General features: G+C 38.5%; 1 protein-coding gene across 2 annotated transcripts; it reads right to left on the bottom strand.

Moving 5' to 3' along the window:
• Positions 1-5,260: 5,260 nt before the first annotated feature.
• On the bottom strand, positions 5,261-19,996 carry patz1 (POZ/BTB and AT hook containing zinc finger 1). Of its 2 annotated transcripts, XM_042508008.1 has the most exons (6): positions 18,353-19,996; positions 15,000-15,063; positions 14,712-14,883; positions 12,059-12,217; positions 7,142-7,354; positions 5,261-6,802 (listed from the first exon to the last, which is right to left on the bottom strand). In XM_042508008.1, exons 1-6 carry the CDS (start codon positions 19,588-19,590, stop codon positions 6,324-6,326), a joined length of 2,325 nt encoding a protein of 774 aa, XP_042363942.1. In that variant the 5' UTR covers positions 19,591-19,996; the 3' UTR covers positions 5,261-6,323. The 2 variants fall into 2 exon arrangements, with proteins under 2 accessions (XP_042363942.1, XP_042363931.1); XM_042507997.1 differs by lacking the exons at positions 7,142-7,354; positions 12,059-12,217.
• Positions 19,997-21,262: the final 1,266 nt, after the last annotated feature.

Here is a 21,262-nt window from a genome sequence, read left to right as displayed (position 1 = left end):
AAAATTGGGCTGGCAAAAACATGTTTTTCAACTATATAAAATGTCAGAAAGAAAACATTTTAATCTGGATAAAAGAATTAAAGTATTAGTAAGTACAGTAAAAGCTCAAGTGTTACTCAAATACATGCATTTCATTAAAATAATATGTAGAACTGAACCGAAACTTATCAAACTTATCAAAGCAAGACTTGAATACTAAGTTTTTTTGTTTGTTTGTTTTTAGCAAAAATGCATGTGTTTGTGAGTAACTGAGCATATGACTGGATAAACGAGACTTTGATTATACTGCACAAGATATGAGTTTGTAAACAGGTGTTTGTTTTAAAATAGTTTTTCTGTTGTCAACCCTTTGAAACCAGGAGCATTATCACTTTTCTTTTACTGCTTTCAGATGCCTTTCACACATATCTAAAGCTTTGAATTTTGGATTCATTTCCGAAACATGAGAAAAAAGGGATTTAGCAACTTGGTAAAAACTTAAAGAAACCTGCTTATATAGGGCATTATTTTTTAAAAAAAGCTAGGGAAAAGTTATATATCTAATGATCATAATTACATATTTAAAATTATGTTACAAAATTATTATAATTTTTAAGCGTTCTTTCACTTTTTTCTTACATTTTATTTGTTATTTATTTATTTTTATTTTACAAATTTCCATGTAATTTCCTTGTACTTTTTTACTAATTTCGTGCTCATTTTTAGGACATCTCTTCTTTCCTTGCTCATTGCCTTCTTCCCATGTTTTTGAAAGAAATAAAGCAATTTTTCTCAGGTTTCTAGGGTTAAAACGTGGTCTCCAGTCAGTGAATTAAAATGTGCGCCCTTTTCAATGGAGGATCATTAGAAAAACAAGTTTCTTCACCGATTCAAGATCACACGACATTACCAACTGACATATAAATTGTAATATTGTGGGTGAAGTGTCCATTCAAGTACATCACTTGAGTAAATGTACTTGTTTCCATTCAACCACTAGTAGAGGAGCAGTTGTAAAATTGCTCCCAATGTCCAGTCCAGGTCTGGATAGATTGATTGTTTAATTTTTTCACCAGTAATAACTACAGGAGAAAGTTATGAGCTTTTTCAATTGCAATTTATTTGATGCTCATCTCTGTACCAACAAGGGAGATGAGACTCAATAACAGAGTACAAAAACAAATATCTATAGAAAAGTATGCTTATATTGAAATATGTCCAAAGACGTTATAACAAAACATGTAGCTCACATGTCTTAAGAGCAATCTTGTTGAGTACGATGATAAAATACCAAGTTAACATATTGTACATTTTTCTGTGTGTGTTTTTATACAAAAGTGTCAATGCAAGTCACTCTGTACAATTCTTAACCTTTAGAAAAGAGGACCTTTTTTAATCCACTGCTGTGCACAATCAGTATTTGGAAGGCACTTTGCAACAGACCAAAAGCAGAAAGCAAAAAAACATTTAGGCCTAAATACTCAACGAAAACACCTTTGAGTACCAACATGAGTGAAACAAAATCATACATCCCAGTGAGAAACAAACTGAACATTATTTCCTTACAGCATCTTCTTGTTTACAATCAAACAACAAAAACAACCCTTATCACCTTTTAAGGAGTAAATACTAGTGCAGAGTGGATCAAAAAAGGAGGAAAAACTTGGTCAAAGACGTGAGTCGTGCAGCTGGCAGTGTGAGCGCTACCAGAGCAGAGTGACAGTACGGCGAACAGTGAAACTATAATCGCCACAAACCAGTGATCAACATTCAGTCTCCAGCTCAGCTCAGCATGCCAGAACATGCAGCTTCAATCAAATGGCCATAACTTAACATCCCTCCACATGATGGACAACAAACAAAAAAAATCTAAATATGTACAGGACCACCGTTGACAAACACTGATCATATTGGTTGGTTCATATATATTTATATATATATTTATAGAATGTGTATATGAATGGTATATACACTTGTTACAATCACAACAGAACCATAAATAATATAGGAATGTACTGAATTAACACACTAAATTACACACAAATAATTAAACAGAAAGCAGAAAACAGATCAAAACTCTCTCACACACACACACACACACACACACACACACACACACCCAGCCCCTTCACTGTTGGACTGGGTTTGATTTGCGTCATGATACAGGTTTTTAAACACAAGAAGAAACACCGACCTATAAGAAAAATGTGAGAGGTCAATAAAATATAGGAATGATTTAAAAATATATATATTTTAGTGTAGATCTCATCCCACAGATGCCAGCTTAGCCAATTTTCTGGCAGTGATTATTTGTGTGTTTCAGTATATACAAAACTACGAGGAAGTATGTCATGATTTAGAAAAGGGTCTAGGTTTGCGTTTTTTTAACTTATACTTCATCTGTAATATCCTGTCCGGTTATTTAAAAGGGAACTCCTGTATTTTTAACCAGGACTCTATTTCCCCATGTTTTTGTGTCCACGTGACTGAGGGAAGCAAAAATATTTGGGGCAGGAGCACCATGTCTATTGAATTTAAAGTTGTTGCATTTATGACTGACATGCTTAGATTGTTGACACCATTATGGAAAGGTCCTTACAGGGAAATTAAGCATTTTTCTGTACTTGTGATTAAATCTCGCTAGACAGAAAATGGTGGAAACGAACGAGAATTGAAGAGAGGAGTGCCGTGAAGACTTTTTGATTTGGCTTTTCAATAAGAATATTTGACGGTTTGTTTTGTTTCCATACAAAGTTTTAAAGTCTGAACACGCTCTGTGGGACGTTCAGTGTAATGGTGGCATTCACGTAATATAGTAAACAAGCTAATGGTGTAAACGACAGATTGCAAAAGCACATTTTTTGCCGACACTGTGTCATAAATCTACCTTCTACATTAGCTTGCTGTGAGATGTAAATTCAACACTTCTCCACCGTATGGTGCAGTCTTCTCTCTCCCTCCGTGCTGCTGCCTGCATGTCTGCAGCTGCAAAGAGTAGCATGAAAGTCAAGAGCACTCACTCTGCAGCAAAATATGGGGACCAAAACCTCCCTACAGGTACATTGCACAAACATTGCTCGGGTGCCCCGTAGCTTATATGGTAAAGTGGGCACCCCATGTACAGAGGCCATGTCGCCGCAGCTGCTTGACTTGAAGTAATCTCAGTCGACTGAAGGTCTCCGACTGATGATTTGAGTCTCTGACTTTCAAGAGGTAGCCCTAGATAGCGCATCTTTCTCTTATCTAAAATACTTTCAATGTCATGGCTGAATATTAAGCTGATTTTGACAATGTGAAAAGTCCACAAGATTTTAGAATAAGACATTTTTAGCAAGGCCTGGAAACCAAATAAACAGTAAAAAGCAACACATTTCATTTCTCTGTGGTGTTTTCTGTGAAGTTGTCAGACACTTTAAATCACAATCTAAGCCTGTCAGTGGCAAAAACAAGCACTTTTAGCCGATATGATTGACATGGTGAACCTGCCCTGAGCGTTTACATGTCAGCCTGTTTCCCAAACTCTGGCTGCGGCTCTCTCAATACTGGAAAAAAAATGTTGTTCCCACTAATCACTTAGAAACAAAAACAGAAAAATATGGCTTGAAAATAAGGGTCCAGGGTGGAAACTACTGGAGTTCCCCAGTAAGATGCAAAACCAAATAAGCGGCGTAGAAAAATGTTCATTACAGTGAAGCGAGATTTCAAATAAACAAAGCAGCAAAGTGGATGTGAGGCTCCTGTTGTGTACTGACTTGAGGAACCATTCAGTTATGTCCTTTCTTATCACAGGAATGTCTCGGTTCAACATTTTAGATTGAACACATTTTCACTGCAAGACACTCGGATGGGTAGCTTGAACATGAATCTAGCAAGCGTTGGTGCAAACACAAGATATGTCGTATACTAACAGCACAAATCTGACAGGAGACGGGCGAGCTATACAAGAAGTGCAGGTGATGAGGAGGAAGGTGAGACAATGACTTCACTCTGTAAAAGAAGCGTTACGTTTGGTCGGTTCAGAGGCTGGTGGATCAGGGCGTGACTCCTTCTAACTCCCCTAACTGTTGCACAACACACACACATAACCACACATCTCCATTTAACATAATTTAGGGTGAAAAATTATCAAAACGAGCAAATCACAAGATTTTTGTTTGACAATTAAAAAAACTGTACACAAAACAGTGGGCATGAATAAGTTAATAAAATATAATCTACATTTCTAAAAATATATACTGAAAATATACCTGACCTTGGTCCCTGTTTAATGTACACAACTGATTTAATACCGAACAAACCAGGCTTGGAAACATTTTCATTGTAGAGGGGGAAACAAAGCTCATTCCTAACAAGCTCAAGGCATGTTTCATGAATGATTTTACAGTTAAAAAATGTGGGAAAATTAATTTTCAAAAGTATTCCTGCACAGAATCCTGATTATAGTAATAATGGCTTTCCTCCCCTTACTTCTACCTTTTTTTTGTCTAAATAATTTACAAAGCTTCAAATTAAAAACTAAGCTTTTCACAGCCAGATGAATTGCTTCATTTAGAAAGAAAAATTGCCTTCAGCTATCACATCAGCTCTCTGGTTAAGAGAGTTCAAGTAAAGGATTGACCACAATCCTTAAAGTCTTCTTTCAAATAATATTTAAAAAAAAGCCTCTACGAGAAAGACTACAAGTATTTTCAAAGAACTGGATCTAAAGTAAATAAAACTAAAGACAGAAAGCTGTGGTGCTATTGGTGCTTTAAATAGTTATTTTTCCACCAATGACTTTTTGTAGGCATTTTTAATTTATGACATATAATGTTTGGTTTTAATTTGATAATTTACAAACTTAGAAAAAATAAAATCGTATCACCTTTTGAAACTTAGGGAGCTCCTGAACCCTTTGAAACCTGGAGCAACATCACTTTTCTTGAGCCGCTTTCAGCCGCCTTTCACAAGTATTTAAACCTTGAACCCTGAGAAAATTGGTGTGATTGTTTTCAAAAACATGGGAAAAAGGCAATGAGCAATGTGGTAATGACTGTTCCAGCAATTGCAAGACACTGGTAGATATAGAAAATTATTTTTTAGAAAGCTGGGTAAAAATGTCTAGGGAAAACTTAAATAAGCTAGAAAAAAAATTGTTTATAATATTGATCATAATTACATATTTAAATTATGTTACAGAATTATTTAAAACAATTTTAAGCACTTTTCTTGTTTCTTTCTTTCTTTTTTTAAACTTATTTTTTCAGGTAATTTTCTTGTATTTCTTTCTAATTTCTTTCAAATTTTGGGTCATTTCTTATTTCATTGCTCATTGAATTCTTCACATTTTTTTAAAGAAATCAAGCCAATTAGGGTTAACACCTAATGAATTAAATTCTCAATGATACACAAAGCAATATGGTGTAGATTTCTTCAGTGAGGTAGCTTAATTACTTTTTTTTTCTTCGTTTTACTTTTTGACAGATTTTTATGTCACCAGATGATCTTTGTATGGATGCTGTAACAGTTCAAATTCAAAGTTTCATCGATACGTGTGTTGTGCTTTTTAACTGTAATCCTCTAAATAGTGATTAATTAAAGGTCCATAACAGCTATTAGTGCCTCTCAGCAGGATACTTTCTGTATGAAGCAGGAGAAAAATGCAATAAATGTCATAAAAAATGCCTTGGGTCTGTTGGGAATGTTTCTCTGAATAATTTACAGAATAAAAGAAAACCTGCTATCAAACTTAAGGGCCAATTTAAATCCCCATCCTTACGAAAAACTGAATCCGTCTCAAAAGAAGCAGAACGCAACATAAATACACAATTCAGCCCTCTTGTTGCTCTGAGGTAAAGACATGTTTACAACGTTCAAGAGAACAGGGAATACGAAGCATTAAAATCACTGCGATGGCCAAGGGTCGATTCACCGGGAACATCAGAGCAGTTAAAGTGGGCGAACAGACAATAAGTAGTTACTTTTTTTTTAAGGTCGCAGTAAATTATTCATCTCATGTCAAGAAACGTTTGTGCAGCCAAGAAAGCTCAATAACACACAAGCCGAAAACAACTGAAAGAATACGTAACTTCAACAGATCCACGTCAGATAAAGGAAATAAAAACCTTCATGTTGTTTCTTTATAAAGACAATTTAAACACCGTGCACGCACTTTTCATACTCTGAAAAAGTAGAAAAAGTAGGAATCGTATGGCAGTCTGTGACAAAAATATCGGATACACATTAAGCAACGAACAGAGAGAGTCGCCTTGAGGCAAAGTTATTCCCAAATACAGAGCGTCTTCTGTGGGAAACCCGGCTTTGTCCTAAGAACAAGAGGCTTTAGAAGAACTTCAGCGAACATGTCACTTCCCTCCAAAGTCGATTCCGCTTTGACCTGCGTCGGCATCCACCAGAGAAGAGGCGAAAGCAGACTGGACTATCTGAAAGCCAAAGGACTCGAGCAGGGACATGTTTTGTTGAGGGGAGAAGGGAGAGGTCAGGGAGGGGGCCAGCTCATTTAAGCCTGACCCTGAAACCCCCTGGGCCTTCTGGGCTTTGTGAACTCTGTGCTGGTGCTTGTTGAGGTAGGACTTGGTGCGGAAGGCCTGGCCGCAGATGCCACAGCTAAACTTCTTCTCAGGGTCCGTCTTGGCTTTAGATCCTTCTGGAGAGCCCAAGGCCCCGGCAGAGGCTCCGTTACAGGCAAGAGAGGGCATCTCGAGCTCCGGCCCGTCAGGTTTGTGTGGAGATTTAAGCTCGTCACCGTTGGACAGGTCCCCAAATGAAGGATCTGATTCTTCTGATTCCAGGTGAGGACATTTCCCAGCATTTTCCTGCCCGTCTGGGGAAAACACAGGATGGACAGGAAGGGAGAGACAGAGAGAGAAAATGAAGAGAGGTATGAATTAGGATTATATTAACGACAGGTTTTGTCAAAAATCCAGTTTGGTACCTGCAAAAACTTAAAAACAATAACTTGAGACTTTGTGGGAGGGCACCAAGCAGAACAAATTAGTAATACAGATCAATCACTAAATACAGTAAAATAAAGCATTAAACTACACAGTCATCTGTTTCAGTCCATCTGCCCAGCGTCCACTGACACTCTGCCGTGCTCATCCAACCAGTGAGCAGAGCTAGCACCATGCCCCCACCCACCCTCCTGCTGGACTGTACTGACCTGCAGCAGGCCCATGGACGGGGAAGCCAGGTACCCCGCCAGAGCGACAATCCCAGAAATATGGAGCCCCACCTGCCTTCCCCAAGAGCAGCTCAGGCTGCAGGCCCAAGGCTGGAGGGCCAGGCTGGGGAAGAGCTGGGTGTCCAGCGAGCCCATGAAAGCGACCCTCTGCCTCAGACGAGGTGAGAAGCAGCTGGCGACTGGCGCACAGGTCTACACAACACCCGGCCCGGGAGAAAGGAAGGGGAGGGGGCAGACACAACAGGCCGGCGAAAACCATACGGACAGAATTACCTTCAGTTCATCACTAGTACTGAAATGCTGTCAGTAGGGATGTCCCAATCCGATTGGAAGGATCGGTATCAGCCCCGATCACTTTTTTTTTTTTTTATTGATCGGGATTTGGTTATTTTGAGCACATGCCCCGCCCGATCCTTTGTTTACTCGAGAAAGCACAATTTGCGGCAGAGGTGCTGAGGTTTTATTGTAATGCTGCTACTCCATTAAGTAGAAAATGATTTTTGTCATATTCTACCAAAGATGCTTCACCACTTTAAGTAAAACTACATTTTTTCTTGTTCACTTTTTGTGAAGTAGTTTTACAATAATGTTATAATAAAATAATTGTGACTGATTTTTTAATTGTTGTGACTGGGAATGTTAAAGTTTGGCTGTCAAACTACTTTGAAGTGTAATTGTGATTATATCATTCATTTATAGTGTTCTGTGCTTTTATGACAATGCTACACTAACTGGATTTGAGAGCAATTTCTTTAGAAACATTTTAGTTTCTTGACTTTATTTTGTTTAAAAAAAACAATGCTGCACTAAGTGAAACTGGAAGCAATTTCTGAAGACATTCAATTGACTTAGTTATTTTATTTATTTGTTTATTCTGTTATTGTGTAAAAATAAAATAAAAACCCCTTTAGGGACTGTGTAGATGCAGACACTGCAGAGCTATTGAACTGTCCAGTATATACACTGGATTGATTTTATAACTTTAAAGTACTTGAAGTGTGCATTGTGCAGCTGTATTATTCAGTAAATACAAGTATCAGATCAGGACTCGGTATCGGCAGATACTCAGTATCAAATGACGGATCAGGATTGGGGGGGGGGGGGGTTAACTTGATCGGGACATCCCTAACTGTCAGTAAACAAAATAAACTCGACAGTTTTGATAGTTTGATTTCATCTATGTTGAGTGAGTCCCATCACTAAAAAAACCTGACTTTTCCCTTCCAGCATATAATATACCAAATATAATACCAAATCCCTGAACTAAGTGACTTCTGATGTAAACATTTAATGAGATAATTGACTGAAACGTTACTTGTGATAAACACATCCAATCTAAATCCTCCTTGCGCCTGACACTCTTTTATCAAATAGTACATACACTGTGTGTCATCTGAATGATAAAATTAGATTTTTATGTTTACTGTCTATGCTTTATACTGTGTTCAACAAAGTATAATGTTCACAGACACAACTCATTTGTCTCACAAATGAAATGACACTAAATGAAGACTAAAGTGAAAAACTGCAGTAAATATAGTGACAGTACACAATCTGGCCATTTCGAAGGGTTAATCAAATATTCAGCTTAAGTGGAGACACTTCAGGTAAGAACATAGGTTTTTCATGGAGCGCATAATTTTAAGATTTTGGGCTATTTTGCTTCCATAGCATGTTGTCATTGAGACTAGTAGGAAGAAAAGATCCAAAATACAAATTTGGATGTTTATTTTCATACAAATTTCTGTGCTGGAAATAGATGGAAAAAGCATACATTTAATTAGATTAAGCCCTACCTGCATCAACATAAAATTTCAGACAACTTGTAGTACAAAACACAATTGTCTTAATGTGTCAATTTTACAATACATATTTTTAATGGCTCTTTTCTCAAAATGAGTGTTTCCACACACTCTGAGCCAGAAATCTCCACCTCACGTACGGTTGGTAGTTATCACTTACATGCACCAAATCTTCTAATATTATTCCTGTCTGTACTCTGAAGGTTTTTACAGAGCGGCTTGTTCACATATCGTTCATAAACTGATGTATAAAACATTTCATTCCTAAAAATATGGCAAAAATAACCACATTTTAAGGGTGTTGCCAGTGTTTTGTGATTAATGGAGTGATAAAAAGAGATAATCAAAATTCCCTCTAAAACATTTGACTCTTAATATGCCAGCACAATGAAACAAGAACATGGACTTATCTAATATTCAGATTTCTTTCAGAAATATATGCAAATTACTGCATATTTAATTAGATTAAGCCACATCTGCATGTTTGAATCTTACATTTTTAGAACACCTGTAATACAAAAAAAGTCTTTATGTCAGTAATCAACCGGGGGAGGTCCATGATGCTGTCTATCAGTTAAATGTGTACCCTGTTCACCTGTAGTGCCGCCTCTTAAACATGTATCTGATGAGTTTAGTCACTCAGAATTAATCATTGAAACCAAAGGATTTTCAAATCCTGTGAGTCCTCGGCTCGCTTAATGTTAAGTAGTATGCACGTAAATTTTATGACTCAAATATTCAGTCTCTTAAGTACTTAGCTTTACTTGAACTTGTGGTTCAGAGACATACTGAGCAGCACTTTGGTAACTGCTTACATATCTATCTGCCACGTGACTGTCGGTCAAACTGTTGTCCATAGAGGAAAAATACATATATAATACTGCAACGAGGTCTGTCTGTGTAGTAACTCTCACACCAGGAGAAAATTATCAATGCAAACTGACTCCACAATTAATTACATCCACTAATTCTAACAAAACTTCAGCAACGCTTTTCTAAAACTGAACCACCTTGAAAAGAAGCAGGAAAAAGACAAATTGCATTACAGCAAAACCTGAACAGGAAGATAAACACAATAATGGCATCCAAAGGACACATGTGAAAAAGATGAGTAATCCTTTACACTACACAAAATGCAGGAAAAAATTTAGTTGGCATATCTCTGGGTCATCATGTAGTGGGACATGCTGTTCTTGTCAAAAAGTTGCTGGTAATCACAAAGGGGCAGTACACATGCTGCATCTTTTGCAAGCTCCATAGAGTCCCAGAGATGACGTCGCCCTGGTTCCCTCATCAAAAAGCCAAAGGGTTTTTCCATAAATCACGGATCACTGCAGAAAATAAGATCTGTGGTAAACAAATGCTTATTATACTTACACGTTTTGTTCAGCAAATTGTAATGTAATTGCCAGAAGTAAAAAGCTAATGTAATAACTACACTATGGTCACGTTGCCACCACTACAGGGCTGTAAAGCCGTGTTTGACAGTGTTCGGCATAAAAGCTTTAAAGTTCACAGCGGGATATTTACAGACACATTTTATGCAGTAGAATAAAACGTGAAAGTCTCTTAAGGTTGCGTTAACCACAGACCTTATGCCAGGCTTCTAACCAAAACCCATTCAAAAAGCCAACGAGGAGGGAACCAGAGCTGCTAAAATGCTAATTCATTTCTTGGTTTAAGGACTCACTACTGGGGTTCTCTATTCTATTTTTAAAATGGAGATGCACAGCAGACGTGCTCGTAAGCCAAGCAGGTGCTGCCATGATATCGATATTTCTAAAGAGGATGTGTGTTAACACGTCTAACATGATGTAATTTAGAAAACAGTAAACAAAGCTATTATAATTTGTTTTATAGATTTACCAAGTGGCCAAAAGTTTCACGTTATATCAGTTCTGGTGGCAAAAGCAGCTCTCATAATAATCAATAATTCTGATAGACAACCTTCGTTTGGCAATTAGCCAAACAGAATCATTCACAAACGCCCTGCACTTGTGCGCTTTTTCCTGATTATTCACATAATTGCAGGAAGTCAGTTACAAGAGCAATCAACAGACCTAATGATGGTCTTATTAAATGTGGTTGTGGCTCACAGTTCACTGTGCACTGTCTCTATGCTACTGGTTCAACAAAAGATTTCAATGAATCCAGGGCAAATGGAGCACACAATAAGACACTCATGCAACACTGTGCATTGCTGAACAACAGCTGATGGACCAGCCAAGCACAAACAGACACCATATGATGCCATGGCCATGCTGGACAAACACAGATATTAAGAAAGTGACTCGGCACTCTAAATTCTTATATGGTTGTGTAGAACTGTCAACTGTGAAGTCTAGACAACTTCTGCATTTTCTATCACTGTATGTGATGATAGGAACTTTGCAAAATTTGCATGATATTCCCAATTTCCAGCCGAGTTAAGAGGAACATCTTCACTCTAGAGAACAATGTTGTGTTTTAGTAACAGAGGTACACACAGTATCAGGCATTTTCACTTGTCAAGCTACAGAAAAGGTCATGATTTCCACTTTAGTTTCACTTCAGCATGCAAGTAAATAAGTTGTCCACCTGTATATTCATTCTGTAGGAACACATGCAGTGCAAAAAAACGGTTTCTTCCGGACATGTCTGCAATATTAACCTTTGACATGCGTCAGGGAAACTTCTGAGAACACATTAGTGTTTCCAACACAGCTCTTAAGGTGTCAGTCTGCTGAGATAAACTGACGACCCGCCCAATCATTTCATACTTATTCTACAGCTTAAGGAGTTAGAGAATCATTAGAGAAAATGTCCTCACAGAGGTGTGAAATACTTGTGTCCCTTCTGCATAATAACCACAGGGAGGTTCTGTATACTGTACTCCTTCTGAAGGAAAGACACCGACAGCAAGCTAGCAGAAAGACAACCAGCACATGAAATTGCATAAAAATGTTTGAGCGCAAAGCTTGGCAGCAGAGATTGATGTATGCTTGTGTTTTTTAAACATACACAAAAAGATGCAGCAGCATGTTTCTCCAAATAGCAGCAGAGCAAATGAAAGCCAGAAACATGAAAGTTTGGGATGGGGCGGGCGGCTGCTTGCCTTCCACTGAGCACTGGCGTCCCATGTGGTAAGGGGTGCCGTTGTGCATCTGCAGCTCTCCCCTTGGCTCAGGGAAGGTGTGCATTGTGGCAGAGGGGGGCAGTGGAGAGCCATGGTGTGTCTTTATATGCACCTTAAGGTAGGACGCAGTGGAGAAACCTGGACCAGAAGAACAAAGAACAAGGCAGTCGTTTGACACACTGAAGGCCTCGACTATGACGAGGGGGCGCTGTGGCTATTCGATGGGTTACCTTAATCGTAGTCACCAGAAGAAAATGTTGGCAATGTGCGTTTCTGCAAACCACGAATATATTGCATTTGTACGTTTTGTAAGCATCATATAAATGTTTCTAAAGTGATGTAGTATATGAGCTGCCTTTGTCATCTAGAGGTGGAGGGGATAGTGGATGGCGTGATACCGAGGTGAGACATCCTGCTAGCTATAGACCACTGTTCGAGACCAACAAACCACAAAACTGGTTGTGTTTTAGCGACGTTTTGGCCACTAAATGTTGCTGTTTTTAGAAACCCATTGCTGTGTTTTCATTGGAGATAGAGCCACAAAAAGCATCTGTATTTTAAAGAGACATGCTAGCTTTTCCTGCTGGGATAGTGCCACACAAAGCAGATATTTTAACCAAAATCATGACCTTTTCCTAACCATAACCACGTATTTTCCGTGCCTGAACCTAAGCACTTGTTAATCACATAATAAAAGTTAAGTTTCAACACAGAAATGTTATTGAAAATGTTAAAAAAAACGTAATGTTTCAACTGGGGATGCACAATATTGGATTTTTTGCCCACATTCAATATGCCAATATATATCACTTTGTCAATTAAAAAATAAATAAATAGGTTTGTCATATCAGCAGAAATCAGCATGTTGGCCGATCCTGATATTTCATTTTACAGCCAATATCGGCAGATACTGATGATGTGCAGACATTATCCTGCGTCCCTTGTTTCAACTTATCCCTTACATACGAATGTAACATATTTGTGGTTTGCAAACACTTTTTCGGGTAATTGGGTTGCCTTCTCTTTGAATTTTATTACTCACAGTGAAGAGCATGACTCTAATATAGGAAGGAGACAGAAATCAAAATTACCCTCCACAGTAAGCAAAGAGTGATGCACATTGTAAAGAGACGTTCATTAAGAACTAATCACTTTTATCCTTGTTTCACTGGATGACTGTTAGCTGATGCAGTTACACGAGAAGGTTACAATGCTGCCTCCCAGCTATCTTACCTCAGAAAGGTGTTAAATATGAAAAAATACTTTCACCTAAATATTTTGTTTCAACTCAGCTTTTTTTGAATTGCTGGCATTTTATCTTTAACCCTTTAATCTACATTATCCATTACTTCAGTTGCAGCTTTGTACATTTAATGTTTCTTGTCTTGTTTGTGATTGTTTTCGTCAACGTAGCTTTGCTCTCATTGTCTCATTTACAAAGCATACTTATGCAAAACAGGGTAAACAACTTTCATTACACCAAACATTGTAGATTAATGCAACCAAGCTTCCAGGAGGAGACAAGGGGCGTGAGGTGATTTTGGTCACAACAGTTGTCGGTAGTGAACTCTAGTGTGCAGGCCCCACAGGCATGAAAAAAGCCGGAGGAAGCCTGAAAAACATTTTCAGCATGTAGCACCAAGACTTTACATACAAGGTAAAGGCAAACTTTCAGACATTTTTGTCATATTCAGTATGTGCATTTCACCAAAAATACTCTGGCAACAAACAAAGAATTTCAAATATTTTGTACAACCTGCAATCTGTCCCTGAAAGACACAGTCACACTTTTACTAACACTACACACACTCTGAATAAGGCTTTGGGGAAATGTTGGGAGTGTTTACGCTTCCTCCGGTGTCCAAGCAGAAAATAAATACTGAAACAACAAAAAGGAAAGCTCCTTCATTCAGTTCAGTGAAACCGATGGCATGATGATGTAGATGCCAATACAGAAGGCCCAGACAGGAAAAAAAAGAACGCGATTTAAGGTTGTTACTTTCTATCTTTGTAGTAACATATTTGTTCTCTTAATTAACCTGTGATGTTATGTGCTATGTGCACTTGCACATACAGTACTTTGCAAAAGTCATAGACCACTTTATACCTTGTTATTTTTGCAAGGGTATAATGTATATATGTATATATACATTATACCCGGGGGGGGGGGGTAATGCATTGTACACACTCTCTGTATTCTTTGTTTGTATCTTAATAAAGTGACAGAAAAATATATACATAAATATCTTCATTAAATCTATAGTGGCCTAAGACTTTTGCACGTAACTGTTTTAGGTTATGGCTTTGTCATCATGGCACACTCATGACAGTCTACTTTCGGAGTGGTGCAGGAAATCCTGTGTTTTGGACCAAGTTGCAATGTTACATTACAAGTAAACAAAGTAATTCATAAAAGAAAAAATGTATAGATTCCAACAGCATGACCAAACTCTACACTTTGGTTATTTCTTTAAGAACATACAGCAGAGCCACCGCATACCAAAACCAGATTTCTGCAATTTTTTTATCCTCTGAATATATATGACTAAAGAAGTGAATATCTGCCTGAGCACTGGACAGGCTTGTTTCTGAGGATCTTATAGCAGTGTGGTGAGGTATTTCAAAAAACTACCTTTGTTGCAGATGCCACAGTAGTTATGCGTCCCTTCGCTGTGTTTCTTGAGGTGGTCTGTCATGTAGGCAGCTCGCAGAAACTTGCCACAAACTTTGCAGGGGATTTTGTCTTCATGGCATGCAAGGTGTGACCGGAGGCGATCTCTTGTAGCAAAAGAGGCATTACAAATCTGAAAAACAGAAATATGACACGTTACCACTGTTCTCGTGTATCATGGTGTAAAACCATCACCAGCTGGAGGGTTTCACAATACATTAACTTGGACATGTAGATCCTGAATGTTACCTGGCACTTGTGGGGTCTCTCTGTTGTGTGAACCTGTTTGATATGTCCATTCAGGTGGTCTGGTCTGAAAGGAAAAGGGAAATTATTTGTTGTCCATCTGTGACACATTTGTAATATATTTTCAAATAGTTACAGGTACCATTTCTTATAATTAGCTTTCCTCATTTAAAATATTTTTTAAATCACTTACGGGACAGCGGCAACCAAAACATAACTGTGCACTACTGTGGTGAGTGTTGACAAGCCTGAGCAAACTGACTCTATTATGACCAAACACTTAGTTATCAATGAGTGACTTTGAGCGTGGAACTATATTATTGTTACACTATTATTTTAATGTTACATTATATTTGTGTGGTGGCGCGTTTTACAAGAAAGTTTTTTTCCTGTCAGTATTATTAATATTAACTCTGAATCAGCATTCAGCTTTATGGAGCAGCCTGCGTGAGCATCTGAGGGACTTCACCTCAGTGGACATTTCAAAACAAAACAAAAAACCCCAAAACTTCAAGACATATACTTTTAGCTCGTCTTTTATACTTAATGGTGCTCATTATCTGTTGCTTCTGTTTTTAAGTTTTATCTTTGGTCTTTTGTATTATTTTATCTCATTTTTATAGTTTCTTTGACTTTAATTTATTTTACAGATCTTATCTTTAATGTTATGTGCTTTCTCTTTTTTTTCACCTGTTTCTTTTTTGTGCTTTTTTAAATCTTGCTCTGTGAAGCACTTTGGGTTGCAATATTGTATGAAATGTGCTATATAAATAAAGTTTGACTTGATTTAATATCTATCCATATAAAATATTAGAGGCTAAGTGATGTCAAATATGATGAAAATAATACAGTAAAATAATGTATTTTACTGAGGGTAAGTAACTGTTAGGTCTATTCAGAATCTGGTTTATTGCCAAGTAGTTTCTCATGCACAAGGAATGTGCTTTGGTGTATTGGTGCATAACATAAACATAATAGAAGATAATTAAAATTAAACCAAGTATTGCAAAAAAAATCACAAAACATAAGTATATTATTGAAGAAAATGGTGGTCAGTATACCATGGGATAATAAGTAAAGTATAAATAAATGTATTATTCTAAATATCTGGGATAGACATTCTTCCTCAGAGTGCAAAGGATTTAGGATTTATTTATTTAGGATTTAGGATTTATTGGACAGTCCATGATGGAGGGACAGAGGGGAAGAGTGGGGGGGGGGGGGGCATGGCACACAACACAAGTCCCTTAAATGCCAGAAAAAAAGATTGTCAAAATAAATTATGTAAAAACACTCTGCAGTTACTTTTTTCTTGAATGTAGCAAACCAGAGAGGATCAGAAGAAATCTTTTGACTACAGATTTGGTGAGGGCTCTGTCACAAACGTCCTTTTGATAATATTTTTGGCAGTTAGCATGCAACTGCATTGTGCCTTCTTTACATTTACTATCTGCGTGTATTTCGACCTCCAAAGCAGCAGGTGGTGACAGTGAGTTTGCAGCAGCGCCCGAGAGCACTAAGCCTGGGAAAGTGGTTTGCGTGGTTGCAGCAAAAGTACTCAGATGACAAGTCACTGTCTAACAGTCCTGCAGTTTTCTTACAAAACAAACTGAATTGTTCCATTGTGAATAAACACTTAAGATTGTGTCGGACTTTGCAGAAAGTGGCATTCTTAAAATTACGGATAATAATGCCTCCCACACACAAGGTTTGAACTCTGCCCCCTCTCTGTTAATTGGTACCAACTCACAAGAATAACTACCTACAAACATTGACTAATTCCTTGTTTTCGGACCTCAGATGGAGATCCAGGTGATTGGTGATAAAGTAGCAAACTACATTAAGTGTGTTCATCTCAAAAGCATGACATAACCTTCCTCTACTAATTTTTGCTTTGTTGCAAAGCTGTGGTTTTGCAGTTCTGTGATTGTGAGTACTCACCTAATACCTGCACTTACAGTACTGTGTGAAAGTCTTAGGCCACCACAGATTTCTTGTTTATGAAAAGTTGTAATGAGGATATTTTTATATTTATTTCTCTGTCTCTTTATAAAGATACAAGCACAGAATGCAGAGAACGTGTACAATGCATGAAAAGGTCAGAATACCACAACCATAACAAAATGTAGCTCAAACAAACAATACTGAGCTTTAGACCTGTCTTGAATGCAGCCTGGTGTAAATGCACTTGAAGATTAGCATTGTACATCTCATTTTGTCTGTCCATAAGAGTTCCAGACATACTGAGTGGGAAGGCAGGTCACACTAAATAATTGCATATTTAGCCTGTTGAAGTTGTTTTCTTCTGAAATATTTGCGTTTTTATGACTGTATACATATTTCCTGTATGTTCTGGTTGTATTTTCTTGAAGAGACTACAAAGAAATAAAAATATAGGATCATTTGACCTGACTAAAATAACAAACCTTAAGGTGGCCTAAGACTTTGCACATTCTTGCACATATGCATATACATGGAGTTACACTGATACTACTACTAAGAAACAGCGTCCTGGCTATTTTGGGCTTTTCACTGTATGATAACTGTCTCAGAAAATATCCCTGGTCCACTATATTACAGAAATATCATTACCAGTGAGAATGACCCTTAAAGGAATGAAAACACATTTTTAATGGAAGTATAAATAAATGTCTCCCTTTTGAAAATAACTAAAATAAAGGTGAGAATCTCCATCCAATTGCATTTTTTCCCCAAATATTGCTGGTAAGCAAATATACACAATATAATAATTGCCAACTTTCATATCAAAGCAGAGGCCTAAATTACTGCCAATTTCATACATAGCAAACAGCACCATTTTTGATTTAATGTTAGTTCTCCTTTGGACTCAGGCACATTTCTAAGGTATAAATCTGAAATACTCATATGAGGCCTGTTTTCTGCCCAAACTATTAGTTATGTTTGAAATCACTCACTCACTATTCTTTATGTAGTGTGTATTCAATAGTGAACTAGAATAACGAGATTTCGGACACTACACTGGAATTTTCTTCCTCTGGAAATACATGACCACATCGAATTGTGGTATACGGTTGTAAAATGTAGGGTACATTGTATGTACACTCAAATTCGCTGTGCATTGTGGGTATTTTATAGTGCACTATATAGTGGATGAAATTAACCACCGAGAATTCAAACTCTACTACAATATGGCAAACACATTATACAGTACACTATTTCTGTGATAGGCAACAGTTTCAAACACAGCTATTGTTTGAGGGCCCACTCTCTCTATGGGCCCCTGTGCAGCCGCCCTACCTGCACTGTCTATATTTACGCCCCTGTATCACGGTATACCTTAAAACTGGTGTATCGCTGCAACCTTAAAAACTTACCTTGAAAAACCTTTTCCACAGCTTTGGCACACATACGGTTTGCCGACTGACCCGTCATGGGACCGCACATGGTATGACATCCTGTCCTTGCGTTTGAACCGGAGCCCGCACACATGGCAGGCGTACGGCTTCTCCCCGGAGTGGGAGAGCTTGTGTCGGTTCAGGTGGTAAACGTCGCGGAAAACTTTACCGCAAATGTCACAGCCGACGTGCCGCCTGGTCCTCTCCCGTTTGCGGCCGTTATCCAGCGTCAGCCCTCCGTGTAACTGCACGCCGTTTTCCACCAGACCAGGCTGAGACATTAAAGACAAGCCACCCGCTGCTGACAGGCTGTCACCGTGGTTGTTGTTTACACCGGAGCCGGTGTGGGCTCCGTGCTGCGCTTCGTGGTTCTTCAACCGGGAAGCCTCCGTGAAAGCTTTACCGCAAGTCCCGCACGGAAATAGCCCATTGTCTTTCTGGGTGCTGTGGTTAAAGTGTACAGCCTCCCCAGCTTTCTTTGGTCTCCCCCTGTTCCTCTTGGACCCCGGGGAGCCAGCGTCGTGCTGAAACGTGCTCCCCGGTATCTCCGTTGATGGGGAAACGGTCAGTCCGTCAACAGGCTCCAACATGGGCATCGACGACTCGCCGCCGTCCTCCAATAACACGGCGGCGGTGTCTTCACCCCCATCCAAATGCATCTGTGCATTGTTAGCAAAGCTTTGACCGTTCACCAGCATCGCCGTGCCGTTTACCAGATCCTGCTGCGCCACCGGGAAGCCCAGCTCCGTGGCCCCCGTGGCCTGGAAAAGGCTGGCGTCTCCTCCCCGTGAGGTCGGGACGAGGATTTGTACGTTTGACTGTTTGATCACCTCCTGACAAATCTCAATGACCGACCGCATTAGCAGAAACTTGGCAGCTGTCATCAACTCCGGGAAGCACTCCAGTCGCACCACGATCCTGGAGGTGTACGCGAAGTCCAAAACGTCTTTAAAAACTTTCGGGCTGATGGTGTGCATCTCCAGCTCCTTGCCGTCGCCCTCCGTCTGGCGGCTGAACACCGACTCGAAGTACTCGCTGCACGCCGCCAGCACAGCCTTGTGTGCGGGGAAGCTCTCCTCGCCGACGCGTAGAATCACATCGCAGAACCTGCCTCCATCTTTCCTCTGAACGTTGAGGTTGTGTAGCATCTCCGCACTGTGCTTGCTCACCTGATAGGTGTACGAAGAAGTCCAAGACGGCTCCGCTACCTTCTCCATGCCGAATTCATCCAATAACAATGGTTGTTAGCGTCAACGGTCGGAGAAATGACGGATTTTGTGTAACGATTTCGATCGGTTGATACCAGCTAGCTACAAAATCCGACACCAACCGCCCCTCCCCGTCGTTTTAGCATCTAACGTTTAACGTTAGCAGTAGCAGGGAAAAATGGCAGCCCCCCAGCTTCCTGTGAACTTTGACCCTGGTTTCTTGAGGGGTGGGGGTCGCTCTTGTTTTGTGAAAAATATGTTTCTCCGCGGTTTGATACTGAATGTCAATTTTTAACGATTCTGTCATTGTAACGGCTGTCAGTTAGAGGAGTCGAGCTCCGGCACCGCAGGGGTCTCTCATGTCTTTATGCCCAAACGTTAACACGCAGGTCTCTTCCTGCCTGGTCTGTTTGTAAAACCCCTCCCCCAACCGACCAACCTTTTCCTCTGTGCGGAGCGCAGTCTGTCAGCATGCAAACCACAATGATACTGTACGAGCCAGTGCAGCCGAGCTCTGCCTGCACATGGACAAAAACAACATATCCCATCATGTCCAGCTTCTACAGCGCTGTGCAAAAAGTCCGAGGACACCTTCACCCTCTGAAACCTGGATGACATCAGTTTATTTGTGCTGGATTCAGATGTTTTTTTTTGGTTTTTTTTTTTTTAGCATTTAAACCTTGAAAACCAGAGCAGATCAGTTTGATTTCTTTCGAAAACATGAACAAAAGACAACGAGCAAAAAAAATTACAAATGACCTGGAAATTGTTTTTTAAAAAGGGAGACAGAGAGAGAAAATTAACACAAAATTATAAAAATTATAAATATTTTTTAAATGGAAAAATGTCCAGAAAACTGTAGTTATAATTATCATTATATAGTTAGAATTGTTTAACAATATATATATGTGTGTGTGTGTGTATTCAGTTAATTTCCTTTTTTTAATTATTGTTTTTTTTACATTTATTTTATTGCTGATTTTCTTATGAAAGTTTTACTATTTTAATTTTGTTATATATAATTTTATTATATATATGTATATATATATATATATATATATATATATATATAATATATATAAAAACAAAAAATATTAGTATTTTTTAGCATTTAAAAAGGAATATAAGAACCAAAAATAAGGAAATGGCCTAATGAAAAAAGTGCTAAAAATTAAAGAATATTATACATTCTGTAACATATTTTGAATACATAATTCTAATAATCATACATATATTTTCTTAATTTTCAGGGTTGCTTTCTTGTCACCTTTTGCCAATTTCTTGCAATTTGCTCGTTGCCTTTTCTCATGTTTTTGAAGAGAATTAAACCTTTTTTGCTCAGGTTTAAAAGACTGAAATACTTGTGAAAGGTGTCTGAGTGTAGCACAAGAAAAAATGATGTCCATCCAGGTTTCAAAGGGTTAAATGCCTTTTCTTTGTAAGTAGTTTGCAATATTTACATTTGTTTATTATGCTGTTGTTCCCTTTGGCAATTTTTTTGCAGTTCACTGAACTTAATTTATATGTTGCCAAACTTGTTTGTATATTTTCAATTAAAAAAAACAAGTTTTGCCTTTGCTACAAGGCAATAAACCCATCAAATGAATTATAAATGAAATTTGAACAAAAGGGGATGCTCATCCCATTATTACTGAACATATCAACTTATACTATTTGCAGA

Source organism: Plectropomus leopardus, chromosome 2 (assembly GCF_008729295.1).
Source record: "Plectropomus leopardus isolate mb chromosome 2, YSFRI_Pleo_2.0, whole genome shotgun sequence".
Classification (NCBI taxonomy): domain Eukaryota; kingdom Metazoa; phylum Chordata; class Actinopteri; order Perciformes; family Serranidae; genus Plectropomus; species Plectropomus leopardus.
The sequence above is the reverse complement of the archived record's forward strand: the minus strand, read 5'-3'. Positions and strand labels throughout refer to the sequence as shown.

Bases quoted from the DNA above. Each gene is read 5' to 3' on its own strand.
- patz1 (XM_042508008.1), bottom strand. From the start codon at position 19,590: ATGGAGAAGGTAGCGGAGCCGTCTTGGACTTCTTCGTACACCTATCAG. The intron at 14,884-14,999 runs GTAACATTCAGG...TCTGTTTTTCAG, and splicing joins AGAGACCCCACAAGTGCCAG to ATTTGTAATGCCTCTTTTGC. The intron at 7,355-12,058 runs GCAAGCAGCCGC...GGTGTTGTGTAG, and splicing joins ACGCCAGTGCTCAGTGGAAG to ACCTGTGCGCCAGTCGCCAG.